The sequence below is a fragment of the Dicentrarchus labrax genome, unplaced genomic scaffold (assembly GCF_905237075.1).
Source record: "Dicentrarchus labrax unplaced genomic scaffold, dlabrax2021, whole genome shotgun sequence".
Classification (NCBI taxonomy): Eukaryota; Metazoa; Chordata; class Actinopteri; family Moronidae; genus Dicentrarchus; species Dicentrarchus labrax.
In genome coordinates this window covers 17608389-17628617 of record NW_026136720.1, presented here as the reverse complement: position 1 = coordinate 17628617, position 20229 = coordinate 17608389, and the positions used below count along the sequence as shown (strand labels likewise).

Here is a 20229-nt window from a genome sequence, read left to right as displayed (position 1 = left end):
TGAAATCTCCAGTTACGCAGTCAGTGTGAAGCTGTGGTTATGCAACACTCTGCAGCGTCTTCATTCTGATAAGTATAGGAATAGTATTAGACGTTGCGAGTGGAGTCATAGAGTAGGGAGGTATATATTGTTTCTTTGTAGACAGCCTAAGTGGAAATAGATCATCTCACCATATTTAGATCTCAATTTTAGCGGCTGGGAACTCCGAGACAGACAGCAGCGAAGCTCGCAGACATCCATTTGTGTTGTAATCAAACATGGTTGTCTGACAGATCAGGCTTCTGGTTAGAGGCTGTAGGATGAAGCAAGAGCTGATGATAGGAATGGAGCTGACTAGGCAAGGCATGAAAAGTATTTGTGTGTGTATGCATCTGTCCATGTACCTAATGAATGAGCTTCAAAATATGGACCTTTGTATTGCTTGAGAATTGTAATAGCAGCACATAAAGCCCAGATTATATTTCAGGCTAATCTTTCCTGGGTGGACACGAGATCAATCAAGCAGCACGTTTTTTTCCCATCCTCCCCCTCTTTCTGTACTTCTATCAATTTTAATGGTTGAGGGACATCCTTCAGAAAAAACATAATGGGACAAGAAGATGGATGAGAACATTTGTGGCTAACTGTCTGGAGACAGTGCTGAATGTGGTGGGGGGTGAGGGCAAGGTTCAGCAGCCTTGATGTACCATCAAAGCATCACAGGCACATGTCGGTACTCATAGAAGCAAAGTGGGAGTTTTTTTTGCAATTTAAATTCTATTTCACAGAAGAGCTGCAATTAACGTTTTGTTTCATTATTTACTGATTATTTTCTCAATTAGTCGATTCATTGCTTGGTCTAGAAAATGTTATAAAATAGTGAAAAATGCCCACGGTGACATCTTCAAATGACTAAAATAACCAACCAACAGTCCAAAATGCAAAGATATTTAGTTTACTATCAGATAAAACAGCAGGAAATTAAATCAAGATGCCAGTCTGTCGACTGACAAATCAGCCATGGTTTCTACTGAGAAGAAGATAATCAGATGTGTCTATCAGAATTAAAGCAACAAAACACGACCAAATTGGTACAAAATTGAATGGATTTTAATTCATTAGTAATCATGAATTCCCTTCTGTTATTTTTATGTACACAGGGTTGTACCTTTATTAATAACTTTTTTGTACAGCACCTTTCATGCAAAGATGCAGCTCAAAGCGCTTCACAAAACAAGATTAAAACACTGTTCAGCAGAATACAAAAACAGGGAGCATGTATAAAGAAAACAGAATAGTTCCCACAATGCTTAAAAACCATAATAAGGAACACCAACAGCAATATCAAATATCTATGACACACAATCACCATGACTTTGTTCTTAACAACTATAATGTATTGGCGATTCAACAGGGAGAGTTTCTTGAACACTCAAGCTTTGGAAGTGTACTGTAAGTCAACTAGTATTGTCAAAGCAGAAACTTTCAGAAGGACGGACACCCAAGATTACTCCTCTCCCACTTTGCAACTTTGAAAATAATGCTCTTGCTTACAAAGATAACACAAATACTTGTGACTCTTGCAGGCTTTGTGTATGTGATGATCCATGCAGCCTGGTGCAGCTTGCCAACTGCTTTCTCAGAAAGCCTGGCCCTTGTGATAGCTGCTCAACCTTTTATTGAATGCATATCCATTACACACATGGCAACTGGTGTCGCAGCAGCAAGTCAGCTGTGTCCTAGACCCTCTCCGGTCCACAGGTTTCACATCTAGTGCTACCACACAGAACAGAATATCCACCCTGCTGCAGAAAACTCCTGGGAATCGCCCTTCACTCCAGGAACAAATGATATCCAGATCTGCTTCACTTCATGTCTGCCTGTCCTGCAATGCCAACCTGGTGACACTGCTCAACATGACATTGCTAAACTCTGAGATTCCATTACAGTCTGCCTCCTGAGCACTGTCACACTGAAATTCATGAACACAGCTTTCTTGTTTTATACTTAGAATATTCACTAAGTTTTTGTTTCGTGTAGACAGATATGTGTGTGTGCACATGTGTGTGTGTGTGTGTGTGTGTGTGTGTGTGTGTGTGTGTGTGTGTGTGTGTGTGTGTGTGTGCTGTGTGTGCCTCATTCTCATTCATATGCATCAGCAAGTTATCAGGGACTGCTGTGCCTCATTGAGCTGAGAAGCTGCTTTCCATTTATTTCTGAAATGCAGAGGAGAGTGATTCTGCTCTCGTCTAATAAAACTTGTACTGTAAAACTGGCTATGCTGCTTTCAAAACTTCTAGTAACTAAAAAGAACAACAGGCTCATTGGAGAATTACAAAACAGGATAATGAAATGCAGAGGGTATGTACGCTGCACAGCTAAGGATGAAAGTCATTACCCAGCAAACTTTTGTAGCAAAAGCCAGTGGCTGGCTGCTACTGTAGCCTAGTGGTAGCTTACCATCAGCACTGACTGCTGAGTTCTGACACCTAAAGGAGTCCTGGGTAGGCTAGGGTTGACTGCAACCCTATTTGAAAAAAAGCTTTTGTCAAAAGACAATGCAGACCATTAATACATCAACACAATGCAATAATCTCATCTTATCCACATAACTCTGAGCTACACTGTGTTGCTCCTCTCATCAACATCTGCCATCCAGCTAATTAGTCTCAAAAAAGCCACACATCACTGGGTTTCAGCGGTGCACAGACAATGTGTGACACTCTTGAGGGGCGCTCACAGACACAATGGGAATTACAAAGCTCTGGCAGATTACAAAGCGAATCAACTACAGTATGTTATTGTCTGCAAAAATGGCCTGAGCAGCAGCCTGGTGGAGAGCACAAGCTGTAAGAGTCTGGCTGACCGTAGTCCGTGAGCTGCTAACCCCAAGGTCAATAGGTTCAACAAGGTTTCATCCTTGTTGACCGAAGATTAGGAAAAAAACTTCCTTCTCCTCCTCCACACAGAGGACAATCATTGTAAGGTTAACTGGAATGGAATCTAGCACAGAGTAGGCTGGAGCAAAGGTTGAAACAAATGCAATCACAGAAGATGAGAGGAATCAAAAAAGAGAAAGAAAGACAAAAAAGAACAATGCACACGTGATGATTAGTAGTAGATGTAAAAATAAGAAAGTTGGAGGCTACAAGAAGATTCCTGCATCCTCTTGTCCAGGCAAGAAAGCTGATACAATAAAAAAAAAATGTCAACCCTGTGAGATAGCTTTGCAGGCCAGCTGAGAAAGGTAAGCACATTTCCATGCAGAACACCCGCAGCCGTGAGAATGGAGAGAAAGGGGGAATGAAGAGAGAGTGAGGGAGCCAGCTATTCATAAATCTCCCACAGCTAGTGGGGTCAGGCAGACGAGGAGAGTGTCAAAATTGTTTCTTGGTGTGAAGGGAAGGGGAGGAAGGTGACTAGCCAACCACTGTGACTGACTCCTGCTCCTCGAATCAACCTGCTGCATGGCTGGTCAGTCACGCTGTGACACTATCAAACCACTTCTACCTCATTTGCATACACACATTCACCGACTCTGCATAATCACAAGAGTGGAGTGGCGAGATTGTGTGTATGTATATGTCTAGGTGTGTGTGTTTCTGAACAGCAAACAGACAGGGCAAAAAGACAGAAAAAAGAAAGGAGCGAGAATTATAGAAAAAAACATGGAGCGAGGCTGAGGAGTGGGCAAGCTAGACAGATGAGATGATATGTAAGAAAGAGGATTAGGTTTCCGGCAGGGTGAGTAGTGAGCGCAGCTTCATGCTGTCACAACACACTTCTCCTGACCACAAAGACACGGTGACACACTTCTTTCGCTGCAGGGAAAGCACCACTGCCTGGAGGAGACTCTCCATCCTGTCGGTCTTCTTCTTTTCTACTTCTGCTGTTTTTATGCATTTGCTGTTCTGGTGTACTGCTTGTTGTTTTCTCTCTGAGGACTTATGTGTATGTGCACAAATATGTACATGTGACAAGAGGTATGTGTGTCTTTTATTTGTGGAACGTTCAAAAACAACACATTCAAACCAAAAAGTCTTACTCGATAACTTCCCCTCTTTTGTCCTCTTTAGTCTTCTACCTGCATTAGAGTTTTCACCTGTTTGCTCCTTTCTTTAATTTCCCTATTACCCTTCTCCCCTCACTAGCACTTTCTCTAACAACTGCATCTTTAACGGCTTACTCTCTATTCCCATCCCAGTCTTTATCCTCTACGCTCTATATCCTTCCCGCCTACCCTCCCACAGTGGTGATCAGAAAGTAGGTGCTGATGTTGCAGCTCCCGCCTGAACCGGCTCCGTATATCAGTGGGTGGACAGACATGCCATAGAGATCCTGTCAACAGCAAGGGTGCCCTGGAGACTGGCCCTTTGGCAGATCCTGATCCCCTCTGCTAAACCACAAGAAAGGAGTCAACCCTATTTCTTAACAACTGGTGCGGAGAGAGGCGCAAAAGCCAAGATAAGCACCAAGACAGCACTATTTTTATGGTCCTCCTGAGGGGAGGCAGGCACTGCGGCAGCTACCTTTTCTTCCTTCATCATCCCTGGATAATTCTGTCTGTTTGCTAATATTAAAAAGACCATTAATGAATGCAACCTCCTTTACTGCTGATCGAGAAGCTTGCAGCACCGCTTTTTCCGGTCGGTCATGTGGTTCCAATTCTGACTGTCAATGTCCATCCCCAGAGTTCGTCTCAAGTTGCACACGAGCTGAAAGCTACAGGCAGTGGTTAACCCAAGACAGTTTGCCACCCCCGCTTCCTCTCATCCCATCTCTTCACAAGGGTAAAGAGAGACATTTCACGTCTAATTAATGCACAGGATGGTTGTATAAAACGGCTAATGAGACTGTGATCACAGTGGCGTGAAGGCAGGCACTACTGGAAGGGGGGATGAGCACTACTCTACTTCCAGGAGACACTGAGCTTCACAGTTATTAGCCTGTCACAGGAAGAGGGCTGATAGGGAGACTGGAGGTGTTTGGGTGAATGCTTGTTTATCTGTTGTGCTTAGCCACAGCCTGAGATATATTCATCCCCCTATTCAGAATTAATTGTATTTAAAAAAAGTAGAGAGTGACTTTCTCATAAAAATGCATAACTACTCAACAGTTGAAGTCTAACAAGGCATGAATGAATCTGAAACTGTACGAGCATAACTGCATATTGCATTTGTGGCCTCAAGACCTTAAGACCAAGTTTTCTCCAAGTTAAAAACAAATTTGCAGGCACAAAACTGAACTGTCTCACAGTGACACTGGCAGTGCCACAAGAAAACTTTTAATGTATGTGAATATGTTCAATGACACATTGTGAACGTCATCCAAAGACGAAAGAAATTTGCACAAATACATCATGTGAAATTATATTTGTGAGCTCACACGCCACTATTTCATAAAAAATGAATACAACCCATTCATCCTGCTGAACGGGCTGTACACTGGCTGCTCTCTAAGCAACTACTCATTACTCAAAACACATCTGTTAGTGAGTAAGAAGCCTCTCTCTCTCCATTGTGCTGCCTCACTTTCATTTTGTGTATTAATCCTTCATTCATACCTTTTTAATCTTCTCCCTGAAACACTCCCAACAAGGCTCCTGTCTTGGTTTGGAACCCATTTTCAACAAGCAGCAGCAGCAGCAGCCTAGAAGTGCTCTCCGTACAGCATGCATAATGAATCATATACAACAACACACACAATCGATGAGTCTGCCGTGCCTCTGCTCACCTGTGCAATCTCATACAGCAGCTTGTAGTGTTCCTCTCGCTTCTGTAAAGTGCACAGATTGCAGCCCATTATAGTCGTCGTGGAAACGCCAGGCGTCCAATTCTCCCCGAGTAGTGGTGGTACGGACACAGGGGGTCACCCTCCACACCGGAGCGCTGGTTCTCATCAGTCACTCTTTAGCAGGCATCTCTTTCAGACATCCCATTCACACATAAACCTCATGCACAACCCCAGGTCAGAGGAACAGAAAGCTCCAGTTAAGTCTAACAGATGAAGGTTCAGATGTGAACAGTGTGGCAGCAGCTTCAGCAGTGGTACAAGTAGCAGCATCAGCCGGTGTGTCTCCTCTCTCCTCTCCCGCTCCCTCTATTTCACAGACTCACACACACATGCACACACTTGCATGCTGGAGTTGTGACTCTCGTTCACTGAGACACTCCCCCCTTTTCCCTCCTCGGTGTAGGCGCACATGACTACGCTGATACAAGCTCATGAATAATGAGGGGGAGCACTGTGATATTCATGAGGGAGGCGGGAGCAGGGGAGGGGACTGACGGAGAGGGAGGGTTGTGTGAGAGCAGGAGCGCTGGTTCACTAAAACTGAGGCACAGTTATACAATAAGCTCCTTTGTGTGAGCAGCTCCTGTGAAGATATTGGGCAGGGCTGATTGTGCTGAGACAACACACACTGTGGGCAGAGGAGGTGTTGAAAGGCATATGTTTAACCTACCTGCATCTGATGCTATTCATTGATTGTTTATCTGCTTCATGAGTGGAGGATGTGTTGCCAAGTAGTGTTAATTTCTAAAGGAAATGAGGAATGACATTATATATCTGAACTGTTTCACAGTGACACCGGCAGTGCCACAAGAAAACTTTTAATGTATGTGAATATGTTCACATTCTGATTACCACTGTGGGAGGGAAGGCAGGAAGTAGAGCGTAGAGAATAAAGACTGGGATGGGAACAGAGATTAAGCTGTTAAAGATGCAGTTATTAGAGAAAGTGTTAGGAATGGGAGAAGGGTAATAGGGAAATTGTGTGTGTATTTATATATATATAAATATACACACACACACACACACACACACACACACACACACACACACACACACACATATATATATATATATATATACAAACATTTCATCATCAATTACTTTGTCAATACAAATCAATCTTAATAATGAAAATAATTGTTCATTTCAACCCTTCTTATAATGAAGAGTTGAAAGATTCAGCATTATAACTTGTCTTTCTTTATCATCACAATACAATGGGCAGTGTTTCAGGAATAAATCCAGTTAATAGACCTCAAATTTGCTGTGCCTAACTATCTTAAAAGTAAAATATGAATTGACACAAACTGCTAGGGATGAGAACTGGCATAATGTCAGAGGTAAAACAAATCATTGCATATTTATGCCACAGTAGGCACTACAGGTGTCATTGATAATGGGGGTCTTCACCGCAAATTGGCAATCAGCAAAGCTTCACACTTCAGACATTATATCAACCAATGCCTTCCCTCAAACTGCGATAATTGCAAAACAATAGACCTTGCCTATTGTCCCCACCATGGAATCCCCTTTCGCTAGCAGGAAGCTTCACTAACGAGCAATAATTGTTAACAAATTGGCCCCCCAGCCAACAGTGGGGCTCACTGTGCAGAATACAGCTAAGAGTAGATGAGCGCTCATCAGCTGGCTACTGGGCATCCCACCCCCAGGGACTCCATAATCCGATTTTCTGGGCTTTAATTTTGCTCTACTGCCTGGAGGCAAGCCAAACAGAGACCTACATCATACAGCACCATTATGGTTAATACCATCCACCATTCTCCCTCTTCGTCTCTGCCACCCAAACCGTCCTTGCTACCATCCGCTCCTCATCCTGAAGAAGTCACAAGGAGTGGGTTTTCTGCAGTTGCCAGGCAATATCAAATCCATGAAGAGCTGTTCACTAAAGTGTCAATTTGACATCAAAGGGTCTTGTTGGGAGACGGAGGAGCGGGGATATAATATTGCATTTGATGAACAGGGGTGCTATGTTTGCTTGCGGTACAATAGACTGTGAAAAAAATGTAAGTCAGAGGCAGTCTTCTGAAATTGTGTTTCGAGGACTGAAAGTGAAGTGCTTTTGAGCAACCAGGACTAGTCTAGTTTTCTATAGTCAGCATAGATAGAAAATGTAAAACCATGAAGGGTCAAATACAATATCCTCCCTGCATAGAGAGACAAATATAAGATTGAGAATGTGCTGACAGTATCCAATATTAGTACATGTGAAGAAGTGCGCTCTGTGATGTTGCACTCACTGACCCCGAAAGGTTAAGATGCTCATCGGTCACCCAAATGGTCTTCACTTGTGCAGCGAGACTGATACAGTAGCCTCTGCCTGCGGTCAAGCAGCACCTCTCAGTGGGACATGCAGAGTGAAGGATGCTCTTTGAAGAGTGCATTAAGACTGATAAAAGCTCTCCCGAGGTGTTTTATGGCCATGGGTTTTACATTGTGACAGGCTGAATTTACCTGAGACTGCATTTCGGATGTGACCTGAGGGCAAGATTAGCACATTATAGATACATTTAGTAAAACCATTTACTTTCTGACAAGGTGAAGCTTCACTGGATATATAAATTCTCTCTTTGCCTATCTGGTACTTTTTACGTGGAAGTTATGATCAGGGTTAACACTATAGGAAACCTACTCAATACATTTTATTGTTTAACATTTATATGGAAAATGAAAGCAGCTATTTTGTATAAGTCTGTATTTCATATTGACAACAACTGATTCTGTCTCCTTCCATGTCCTTTCGACTTCCCCACTGTCCTTTTCCTACTGTCCAGTGGTCGTTTATCATCCGGTCTGCCCTTTGCCTGCTCAGGTAGAAACAGGCTCTCAATCGTGTTCATTCTCTCAGTTAATGGGCCTCACATCGCTGGGCATGGAGAAGCGATTTGTCCTCACCGTGATGGGTGTATTTTGAGGTTTCTTCAATTGCATTTCTGACAAACTGGTATTTGAGCTCACCTTAAACCTGGAGGTATAACCTTCATCCAAGTGTGTAATGTAGGTATATGGCCGAGTTGTAAACCCTCATACCCTCCGACATGCCTGCCTAATGCTCACACAGCCATAGAGTATTTTTCTCTGCTTCTATTTTCACACATATGTACACAACATACGTACACACATACAACAATAAAATGAGCAACAAATACAACACTGATCAAGACGCTGCCAGCATAGAATGTAAAATCACAATCAGTACCCACATACTGTATTTGTATGGATTTCTTGTTGCGGGATAAATACCGCCGACCGCATCTCACCAGAGCAAGTTGGATCAATTCAAGATTCCACTGCATTTGGTTCGTCAGCCTGACATGCATCCCATCTGAATGACTTTTAAATTAGGTACAAAATGGAGAGTATTTTTTCATTTCTATTCTGGCTGCAAATTTTCGAGACGATCATGGCTGCCAATCACCGCTATTGTCAGTGAAGCTCTTGACAGCCGCTTAGGTGAAGAAGACGCCTGTCATCCAAGGAGCTGATTTTTCCACATATGGCAAATATGAGATGAGTATTCTTTAATAACAATAGACACAAAGATTAGGTTTGGGACAGAAAAGTCGGGATCATCCCAGGTCTGTGGAAGAGATGTCTGTTTTCCAACACTTGTGCAAGCTTATGGTAACCTTGACAACAAAAAAAGAGCTAGAGATTTAATAAGAAGCACTTATTGCTGTGATTACTTGTCTATGGCAATGTCTGTCAGGAATATCAAGTGTCCCTGCAGTGTTTAATACATAAACAGGTTTATTAGGCCAGCTCTGACACACCAGGTGGGTGGAAATCTCTTCGGTGTGAGCACTGAAGATTGAAATCCTATTCACATGAATGGAGAGCCGTGGGGATCTGAGAGTGGTTTGTGATGTGACGCGTGGCTTAGATCTGATCGCCCACTGCCGCTGTAAAGCAGCCGCTCCTCCTGGGTATCCATGTGACTTGATTTGGGAGTAATTAAATGAGGACCTTTTGTGAATGAATCATCATCGCAGCCTGCTTCCACCGATGACAGCTTTGACGGGAGTTGGTCCAACGTGCACACACGAATGCACAGGTGGATGCTTCAAAGCCAGCATGGCCAGACTGTGGGAAGCCAACCAAAACATCTTTCTCAATGACAATAAATTATTAAAAAGGCTTCAATCTTTAATTCACGTGGGAACATGACCATGGATAAAAATAGCATACTGTGGGCTTCCTTCCATGTGAACGTATGCAAAATTGCTTTGCAACCATTCAACATAATGGCTATCTAATTCATAGCATGAAAAGGTATTTAAACTCATGTTTCTGCCCACACAAAGTGTCTATGGACCTTTTTTTTTCAAACCCTGCAAATTACATCAATTAATTATGAATCACTGGGTTATTTGACTCTGTGATTAGTATGTTTATCCAATAATTTAACAACGTTTATGTATCTACCTCGCTAATAAACTGTGATGAGATATCAGTTACACTTTTTATGAGCAAACACAAAAATGTTTCTTGTAAATTATGGTGACATGTAAAAGACACATTTTAACAAAGCTTAGCTTGCCTGACATTCTTATGAAAATCACATTTGTTTTACTGCTAATGAGCTTCTTCTCTGAGACATCGCACAATCTCCAAGGAGTTTCTTTAGACTTATACACAAAGCAGTACATGACAAACTGTACAAACACATACCCCACAACACAGACTAGAAACCATCTGGTTAACCTTGATGCTCCCCTTTGTCTGGATGGAGATGAAACAAAGTGCACAACAGACAGGAAGCTCCAGCTTTTCACTATCTGACTGTGAAACTGCTGAGGAAGTGGCATATGCCAAGCTTTTTGTTTAGTCAGGCGAAAAAGCAGAAGACAAGAATGAAAATCTGAGATCTGGATGAAATACTGTCTGAGTGGTGGAGCTATATTCTGAATTAGGATTGTGCGATGTGACAATATTGTATGCACAAATTTGTAAAAAACAGGATTTTGTAACACAGATAGGCTATTTCAGGCAATGCTACAAATCAATAAGCAAGACAGGTAAAGTACCAGTGTGTAACATTTAGTGGTATCTAGCGGTGAAGTGGCATATTGCAACCAACTGAACACCACTCACATCAGTATTTCCTTAACCTGGGAATGAAAATGGGCTGTGACGTGTGTAAAAGAAACTTCAGTGGCTACAGTTTATCCATTCTGGGATACTGTAGAAACACGCCGGCTCAACATGGCTGACTCCATCGAACAGATTAAAACAGCTCATTCTAATGAAAATACAATGATTCCTATATTCAGGTGATTATATACTAATGAAAACATACCTATGAATATTACATTCCATTTATGTTAATAGATCTCCCTAAATGGACCTTTAAATGCTAATACTCGATTTTTACATCAATGTAATTCAAGGTTTTTCAAGAATTATTTCACAGATTTAGACATTTTAATCTGTGTATTTTATCTATCAACACTTAGGGTACTCCAGCAATTAAGTACTGCACTTCAAAATAAAAGCATCTCAGGCTGAGATATCCTGACATTTAGTCCCTAGTATGGATTAAGCTCCAAAAGTGCATCCTGGTAAAATTCTGTCAAACTCCATATCTCCTGTGTAGCACAGACGGTCGGTTATATAAATCTCTATTACTGTACATCATCAGGGGTTATTTGTTTTGTTTTTTTCAGCCACAGACAAAAATAAACAATGTTTTCACATGCTGAGTAGAACTTTAATTGCTGTGTAACATCAGTAGTAAACCTGAGTTTTCCAGTAGATAAATATCAAAACCCCAATATAAAATTATACATCATAAAAGATTGTATCCATATCACCCACCCTTAATCAAATTGTATTTTTATTACACTGTATCTCGGCGGCCATACTCTCTTTCTCTTTCTCTCAGCATTTCAGAAATGCCTATCAGGTGAACCGGGCATGGGTTTCGGCCAATGACCAATAAACAGTACATCAGTTTAACACGTGTAAGAGTAGTGACCTTTTCACAGAGGAAACATTCAGTTTGACGTTTTTAACTGCTGGAGAAGAGGGGGATGAGGGGAGCGGTGAGTGAAAGACAAGACGTTCCCCGCTACCTTCTCTGCTGGAGGCTTCAGTCTGCTTTCACATTCATTCAACCTCAGGCTGCCATGTGTGGCCTGCACTAACTGCCGCCATGAGAACACTCACAACCACATGACACCTTGACCCCAACCCCACCCATGTAGCAGGACACCCTCGAGACATCCTGCACTACGGCTGCACTACGGCTGCACCGGCCTCCCTGCAGTTCTGAGGAAACAAAGGTGAAAATGTTGGCTCCCTTATATTTAGCTCAGATCTGGAGTTAAAGCTCCCCCAGCCACCCTGTAATGAATAGTAATCGCTTCAAATGCATAAAGCACTCGAGCATAAATAAAGCTTAGCTGTGAAGCATGTGTCGTGTATCTGTAGATCTAACAGAGACACATTAGAGGTCCATAGGTCTGCCTGCTCCTGTTGCCTGAGGTGTTTAATAATATTTGTGGGCAGATACAATCCCCATGTGTGCTGGACTCCACCCTTTTTATTATATTACATACAGTAACAAGACCAGAGAGATCCCCAGCTGCACAAACCTCCAATGGCCACTTGACTGTGAAATGACAGTGAATCAGAAAAGAAAGAAGGTCTTAAATAAATACTGAACAAGGACATACATTTATAGTTCCTGGGTGTTTAGGTTTTAGATAGGCCGAAATAAGGAATCCTATCTTACGTTTCCGTGTTCAAGGAGAGCTGGACAGACAATGGAGGAGGTATTTTACATTTTCTTAGTCAGAGCTGCCAACTCCCACGCATTTAGTGTGAGACTCACGCAATTGACACAGATCTCATGCTACACATGCCTTTTCTCGTGCTGATTTACAGAAACAAAGTGGCAGCACTTTTCAATATCGATACACTTGAGTATCGCAATATTTTGTTTAGTGATATTGTATCGACTGTCAAGAGGGCTGTATCAATTTTTGTGTTTAAAACCCCGACCGCTAGATAGCAGTGCTGTAAATGTAATGACTGATGGTTCAATATTCAGCAGGTAAGCACCTTCATCCTCTATTTCAGAAATCAGGATTAGTGAAAACAAGTACCTCAAATTGTTATGAAAGTACAGTACTTGAGTGATTGTACTTAGTTACATACCTCTGCATGACAATGGGTGAATTGTTTTATTGATGTTTCTGTGCGTAGTTGCCCTGCAGATGGCTGTTTGTCATCTAGTTTTTAATATTCAAAAGAGCACAGATTTTTCTTGGCCCTTAGTGTTCAGAAGAAAATGCTTGGTGGGAAGGTGATCTAAGTGAAATAGATTTGCAATAAACTCAACTCAACTTATTGCCTTTTTAACAGCTTTTCTGTATGAATAAATTTCAATAACTGGTTACTCCGGAAATTAAAACTGTAAATATTTTTCATTTTAAGAGCAAGTACAGAGGGTTAATCAATGTGTGTATTGTCATGGAAGCTCAAGGTGGCAATTCTCATTGACAACAAGCAGCAAACGTGTACAACAGGCATTTCATTGATTTCACACTCTACCCACTGCTGACTGAGTACTCGTCAATACACAGTCAATACACCTTTGATTGTGGATGAGAGTTTTGTGCTCCTGAAGACAGAAAGCTGATCTATAGAGACAATCAGCTCAGAGGGCAAACGGGTTGACTCCATACCAAGTTGTTCTGCTTCATCTATTCAAGTCTTATGCTGATAATGCTGAGCATAAACAGAAAACGTACAATTGTGTCCTATGTAAGGCCTATTCAAGCAATGTCACCAACAGGTCATCTCATTTCAGGGACACAATACCAGTGTTCTCATGTTCTTTCCCAATGTCATGTTGAGGCAAAGTCCCATAATGCACATCCATCAGTTGGTTGATGTAGCTTTCAAAATTCCTGATAATATAAGATGAATGTATTCTACACAGGTTGGGACAAACATTTTCAAGCATGTATTTGAACCCTAGAGCAACAGTAATAAATATTTTTATATCAACATTGGTGTAAAGACTATCATCAAACTAATTTCCAGTGGCAGAGCAGGGAGCCGTTTCCCCTGAAAAACGCTCTGATAAACCCAGTCTACGCTGCCCAGCACCAAACCACAGACAGAGAAAGTTAACAACCAGATAGTAAAGACAGTTAATGTCTACCCATACATCCTTTTCAGGAGTTGGTGGAGAACAACAGCTAAAAGAAAACAATGTCTGTATGTCTCTCTCCTTAGTAGGTCTACAGTTTGATTTCAGCCATATTTTCAGGGTGACAATAAAAGTGGAAAAAAAAACAACAAACAACAAATTCAAATCTGTGTTTCATGAGCCTCTGGCAGTAAGACTGAATTATAAAAGTTATGCGTTGAAGGAAAAAAGATTTAATGAAGGAAATTGATGCAGACATTTTCCGCTGAACTGTCATTTTGTTTTCAATCTGTAGTTTTCAAGTAATAGCACAATCCGCAGGGCGCATTGGTGATGTGGCCTTGGTATTCAGGTAAACTAAAATCAACTGATGTGATTTTCCCAATTGTTCCAAAGGAAGAGGGTAAAAATATAATTTTTAAAAAAGCTGAAAAACAAAAGTATATCTCAATCTAGTCAGACTTTATCAACAGCACATTTTTTGTGTTTGCTCTATATGGCTGCAGCAGTGTGCCTCCACCAGCACCCTTCATGTACTCTATAATTTGTGTTGTGATAGGCTTGTTCATCAGGCTCCTCCAAACGCTTTAGCTGGCCTGGTGGGTGCACAAACAAACCTTCATTTCCTATATGCTGTGCTTTTTTGGTGACTTCTATTCCTTTCCTGTGCCGGGTGCGAGAAAGTCATCGGTGCGCCTGAGGATCAGCTTAAAACCTTCACCTAAACTGCAATGCTCCAGAATGAGAATGGCTACAGATCCGGCGGTAATAACAGACCTGCAGATGGATCACACGCTTGTTTTTCAGCGCACAGATTAGTCTGGAATTATGATGATACCCAGGGGGCAGGAATCTTATTTTCTGTCCCCCTGATAAGAAAACAAGAGCAGACGACAACCAAAAGGAAAGACAGGGAGAGAGAGATGTGTGTGATTTAACATGCTGGGCCGCATGCTGGTGCGTTGGCACTCCAATTTAGGGGACTGGATCAGATTGTGGCGGACTGGTAATGTGTCAGTGCTGGCTACGACAAATACAGCTTTATGTCCTGTAGCACAATAGAGTCTGCTGCGCTTGCATCCATTTTGCACTTCATAAAGCCATGTTTAATCACATGTTAGCTCAAAACCTCTTTTCATACATAAAACATCTGGATAACATGGGTGTGCTGTGAAAAAGAGACAATAAGGAATGAAGGCAGCAGTCAAATCTGTTGGTCAAACCAAATACATATGTTCTTTTCTTCTTCAAAACTTAATTTTGTTCAAGTCTAAGGCACTAAATTTCCCTTTACAATCTCATAACATTGTTGCTATGTTGCTATTTTTGGAGTTAGCTTTGAGGTCCTGGAGCAATTAGGGCAGATCCTTAGGTTTTGCATCTTTAATTTCCTAATAGAACACTTTGGCTACGTTCACACTGCAGGCACAAGTGGCCTACATTTCTTTTTTTCATGACAGTGTGAACACCTGATGGAATCTGATCTTTTTAATTATGTCTGGGTGCTTATTTTGATAGTTTTATGACACTTACACACCTACAGAGTTAATCTTATCAGCATCAGGGTGCCAGTAAGCATGCAGCCACTTTTTCCCAGCAACACAAACGGCACCCACATTTGTCATTTCCTTCTTCTTCTTTGAATTTAATTAGATGCTACAATCGTGTATTGCTCCCATACTGTTTGCTAGAAATTTTTAAAACAGTTTTTATATAGTCCAATACTGCACAGATATTGCTTCAGTTTCTTTATTTCAGTCCAGTTATCCAAGTTGAGTAAAAACAGTTTCTTCAGTTGCTCCGAGCTCCCTCCTTTGAAATGAGTAATTGTAATGTAATGATTCCTTTTGTTGTTGTACAAATGGATTTTATAAAATGTTAAAAAACTGTTGTCTTCTCACTTGTTAAAGGCTTCACCTTTCACTTATTTTTGGTTTCTGCTGTTTTTTAAAAGTTATATTTGTTATATTTATTTATCTTTGGCTACTTATTCAATGTCTAATCCAGGTATGAGTGTAAGGAAGAGGGTGGGAAGGAGAAACTTTTGTTGGTTGTTGTCATGTTGCCTTTGTTGTTGTTTACAAGACACATGCACCAACTCGGTTGTTCATGTATTATCTGGTGTTGGATCATTTTGTGTTCCATATAAAGTGAATTTATATAGTGAATTATTATGTCCTAATGATGATGTCTGAAGAACACACACGCACTTCCATTCCTTTGTGCTTTGAACAAGGTCGTTGTGATTCATCTCTGAGTGACAATGCAATCAAAAATAAGTCATACATTTCCTTAAGTGGATGTCCACGAAAGACAAAGAAAAAAACTATTTCACAACCCACTGCAATGTCTGATTGTTTCCCCCTCTGTTATCTCTGGCAGAACATAGAGTAACTTCTGCAAGTCTACAAGGATTTTGTCTTGATCAAAGAATACCAAATGTGGTAAATAATTCAAACAGTTTTAAGATTCACAATCAGAATATCAAAGTTCCTTCTCACATTTACATACAGTGAAAACACTGAATTAGAGTGTGTCAGTTAAAACTGTTGGTTCTGGCCAGAGACTAGGGCTGCACAATGAGGTAAAAACATCATATTTCGATTACTTTGACAATGGTGATTTTGATGGTAATATGATTCAGGATTACTGCAGGTATCATAATTTTTGCCTCACAAATAACATTTTCACTGAAAAAAATATTAAAATCATGATGATGTGACATTTGTTTGGTTCTGCACCAAAACAATATGTTTTCTTACATCTGGTATATGAGATTTGTGGGCCAGGGTGTCTCTGCAGAACTACAGTATTTCATTACAGTGCTGTTTTGTCACACATTTTACCTTTATCAAAACCTTGCAGCTTCTGCGATTTAGATATTGCTCTTGGAAATATTGTGATTCCGATAATATTTAGATTAACTGTGCAGCCCTACCAGAGAGCTCTCTCAATTGCACAGAATCACAGATGTTATCAAGTGAAACATAAATGTCCCTGTTGATTTGCACTCTTGGACACAAAACACAGAAACAAACAAATAAACATGGTCATCTCCTCACTGTCGCTGTCTGTCTCTCCAGCGCTCTATATATCCCAAAGGATAGCCATTGATTTTCCAGTTATAATCAACACCAAAATTATTGAATGTCAGATGATGAAGTGTTGGGGTCCATGGGCATTTCTCCACGATGGGTTTTATGAACCTGCTCCTCGTGTCACCATGGCAACCCCGGCTGTTTGACAGAGCTTATGACAAAGAACTGTTGTGCACAAATTCATCTTAAAAATCCTTTTCCCCACAGACAGACACACACACAAACACAAACACACACCCGACCCTTTCAGAGAGGGTTTTTAGTATTCCACTGCGCTCCGAATAAGAAAGTTGGACATTTAATTAGGGGCCACTATGAGAGAGTTTCATATCAAAACAAAATTTGAAATCCTTGGAAAAGATTTGCAGTTACACAACAATAGCTGAAGCATCAAAACATTACACAAACACAAAAGCATCGATAAGGACAGACAAACCACGGTCAACAGGCAATAAAATCAGAGCTCTAAGTCTACTCTGCGAACAAAAACTACTGCATAATCATTTAGGGCAGTATCTCTTTGCAACGGGCATCTAATGAGATTATTCATCTTGGTCGTTGTGTTTTATTGATTTGTCCGTTGTTGTGCATGATGGACCTCCAATAGCTGCAGGGCATCCTCTCCACTCATGTGGGATATCAAATCTGCAGTGACCCCGAACCGAAGCATCACAGGACTTCACACCAAAATGTCTTTTGTCTGGTGGCACGCCCTCAAGGAATCAACTCAGTGCATTGTTGATCAGATTTTGCAGTACTGAAACTACAAGGGTGACCCCATCAGTGTAGTCCTACAGCAACACACAAGCGGGTAACTGACTGTGTATCCCTGGATAAATGTCTGTCGGGGCTGGGAAATGTGGGAGGGAGATTCATAAAAAACTCAAACATGCCCTCGGATCACCCAGCTCGCCGTTTAATAGAGTCCATCTCAAGGTTTTGGGTCAACGCAGGTCACATTTCCCCCGTTTACTTTGGTGAAGAGAAGGTCGGGGGGTGCTCTCCTGCCAAGATACTGTTAATACACAGGAGATAAATTAACAACCCCCTCCAGCAGCCTTCTGGGAATAGTTTCTGCCTCACAGCACACAGCAGATTAAACCAAAGGGGAACAATATTCACAAATCAGCCAGTGGTTATGAGGAAGGAGGCAACACTATCTGTCAGAGGGCTCTCCATCCTCTCTAAACCCTCCGAAATAAGCTTACAGCAAACTCTTGGGTCCTCTGAAACCACCGCCATCTAGATTTTGCCCACTGGATGTGCTGGGAGGGCCCCCAATTCTTCTTTCACAGGGACATTAAGCACTTCTTTCCCAATTCCCTACTTGACAAGGCAGGCGAAAAGGATTGTATGCTACCAAATCACACTAATACATGGAAGTGTTCCTGTAGAAATGTATTGTTACTACACATGCCCAGTAAGTTATTGTAACCCTGCTGTATACAAACAGCATCATTGTTGATCATGTTTTTTTCATACTGGCCACAAATATAATGCTAAACACACAAACATATATAAATGTTTTATTTCTGTGAATAACATTTGAAAGCATTGGGGTGTATTTTATTTGAGGACTATACATTTACATATTCCAATGGGCATACACTCTCTTGAATGAAGTGAGTCCCATCCTTTTAGGATTAGTGCTGTATTACAGTATGGTTTTGCTCAAGCATTAACGTAAGGCTAGGCGGTTTGTATCTGTCCAACTACCCTGTCTCTGATTAATTTGGTCATCCCGAAAGAGCCCAGTAAGCCCAGTTTAACCCACAGGATTTTTCTGCTGGCTCATGGTACGTGTTTTTCTGCCACAGTAGAACTAAATAATAAGAGTAAAGTTTCTACCAACAGACTGAGATTCATCTGTCAAGCAGCCAAGAAATATGGTGTCACTGAATGTCATGTTAGAAGGTGATGAGCCAAAAAAGACATTTGAAAAATTCTAGTCAGAGAAAACCTCTTTGAAAACCTCCAAAAGATTGACAGGAGTGTGAAAAGAGAAAAAGAAATGGAAAGAAGCCTGATATTTATCTTGCAAGTCATACTCGCAACTTGTGCCAGCTGCACAGGCAAAATCAATGTGCTACAGGAAATATAAAAAATGTATGATAAAAAAAATGGCTTCAAAAGGACAAACCTATATATATTAGGTTGCATTCCTCACATCCAACAAAAATGTAGCATCTACAGCATTAGGTTGCTGTATGTGTATGTGTGTACAGCTGAAACCATTAGCAAATTAATCTATTAGTCATCGACAGAAAATCAACAACTCGTTTGATAATCCTAATTTTTCAAGCAAATATGCCAATCACTTCCAGGTCTGATGGAAACCAGAACGTTAAAGACATCGTCTAGTGCTCTTGAATTTCAACAGGCATTTTTCATTATTGTCTTAGACTTTATAGACTTAACGATTAATCAATAATTAGAGAAGATAATCAACAACGTAAAGAATTGTTAGTTGCAGCCCTACATATACATCTCTGTATGTGTAAAGTATTACATGGAAACATAGCAAATGAAGATTAAAATAAAATAACAAAATCTAGATTAATGATGATCAGTGTCTTTACTTGAGCCATGCTGAAATTATAACCAACTGAAGGGCATTTTCTTTTACATTAAATCTGTATTGTTTCCTGTCTTTACTTGCCATGGCTCAGTAAATCACATCCACTCCTATGTTCAGTCTTTTATAATGAACCCCATTATATGGTACATTCCCTATATATAACACAGGAACTTTGATCTTGAAAAGCACAACAGCCGTACACAACACATCTCCCTCGATGATTCTGAACAGGAGCATCCTTGCCCCTTCCCTCACCCTGTTCTGCTCCTCACATCATAAAACTGCTGTTAGCTAATACTGTGTGTTTAATTCCTCATTGTGGAGCTCACCTCAGGGTGCTCCTGCCAAACCCTTCCCGCAGGAGATTTACAGTCAGCCATTTTGTGGACTAATTGCCCAGTCCTAGTGCAGGGAGGTCAGCCATAGCCAATACTTGGAGCCGGCTCACACACCTGCTATACAAGCCAAGCCAGGCGGAGGGCAAACTCCTCAAACAGCAGGACACACCAGGAGTCTCCTTGAGTTGTCAAGAATAAGGTCTGTCAGATGTAATCGCTCGCACTGCGCCGCATTGTTTGGAGATAAACAAGTGCCAAATCATT

At 41.2% G+C, this 20229-nt stretch overlaps 1 protein-coding gene across 2 annotated transcripts in view; it reads right to left on the bottom strand.

Annotated features, from left to right (window-relative positions):
• The window catches only part of LOC127353416 (PDZ domain-containing RING finger protein 4-like), a 111607-nt gene that overhangs the window by 42824 nt on the left and 48554 nt on the right, over window positions 1–20229 (bottom strand). Inside the window, exon 1 of one of the 2 annotated variants that reach the window (XM_051382626.1) lies at window positions 5713–6135. The exons of the other annotated variant lie outside the window; for it this stretch is intronic. Coding sequence (XP_051238586.1) covers window positions 5713–5781 — 69 coding nt within the window. The 5' untranslated portion in view covers window positions 5782–6135. Of the gene's footprint in view, window positions 1–5712; window positions 6136–20229 lie in introns of those variants that run through there. 2 annotated transcript variants of the gene reach the window in all.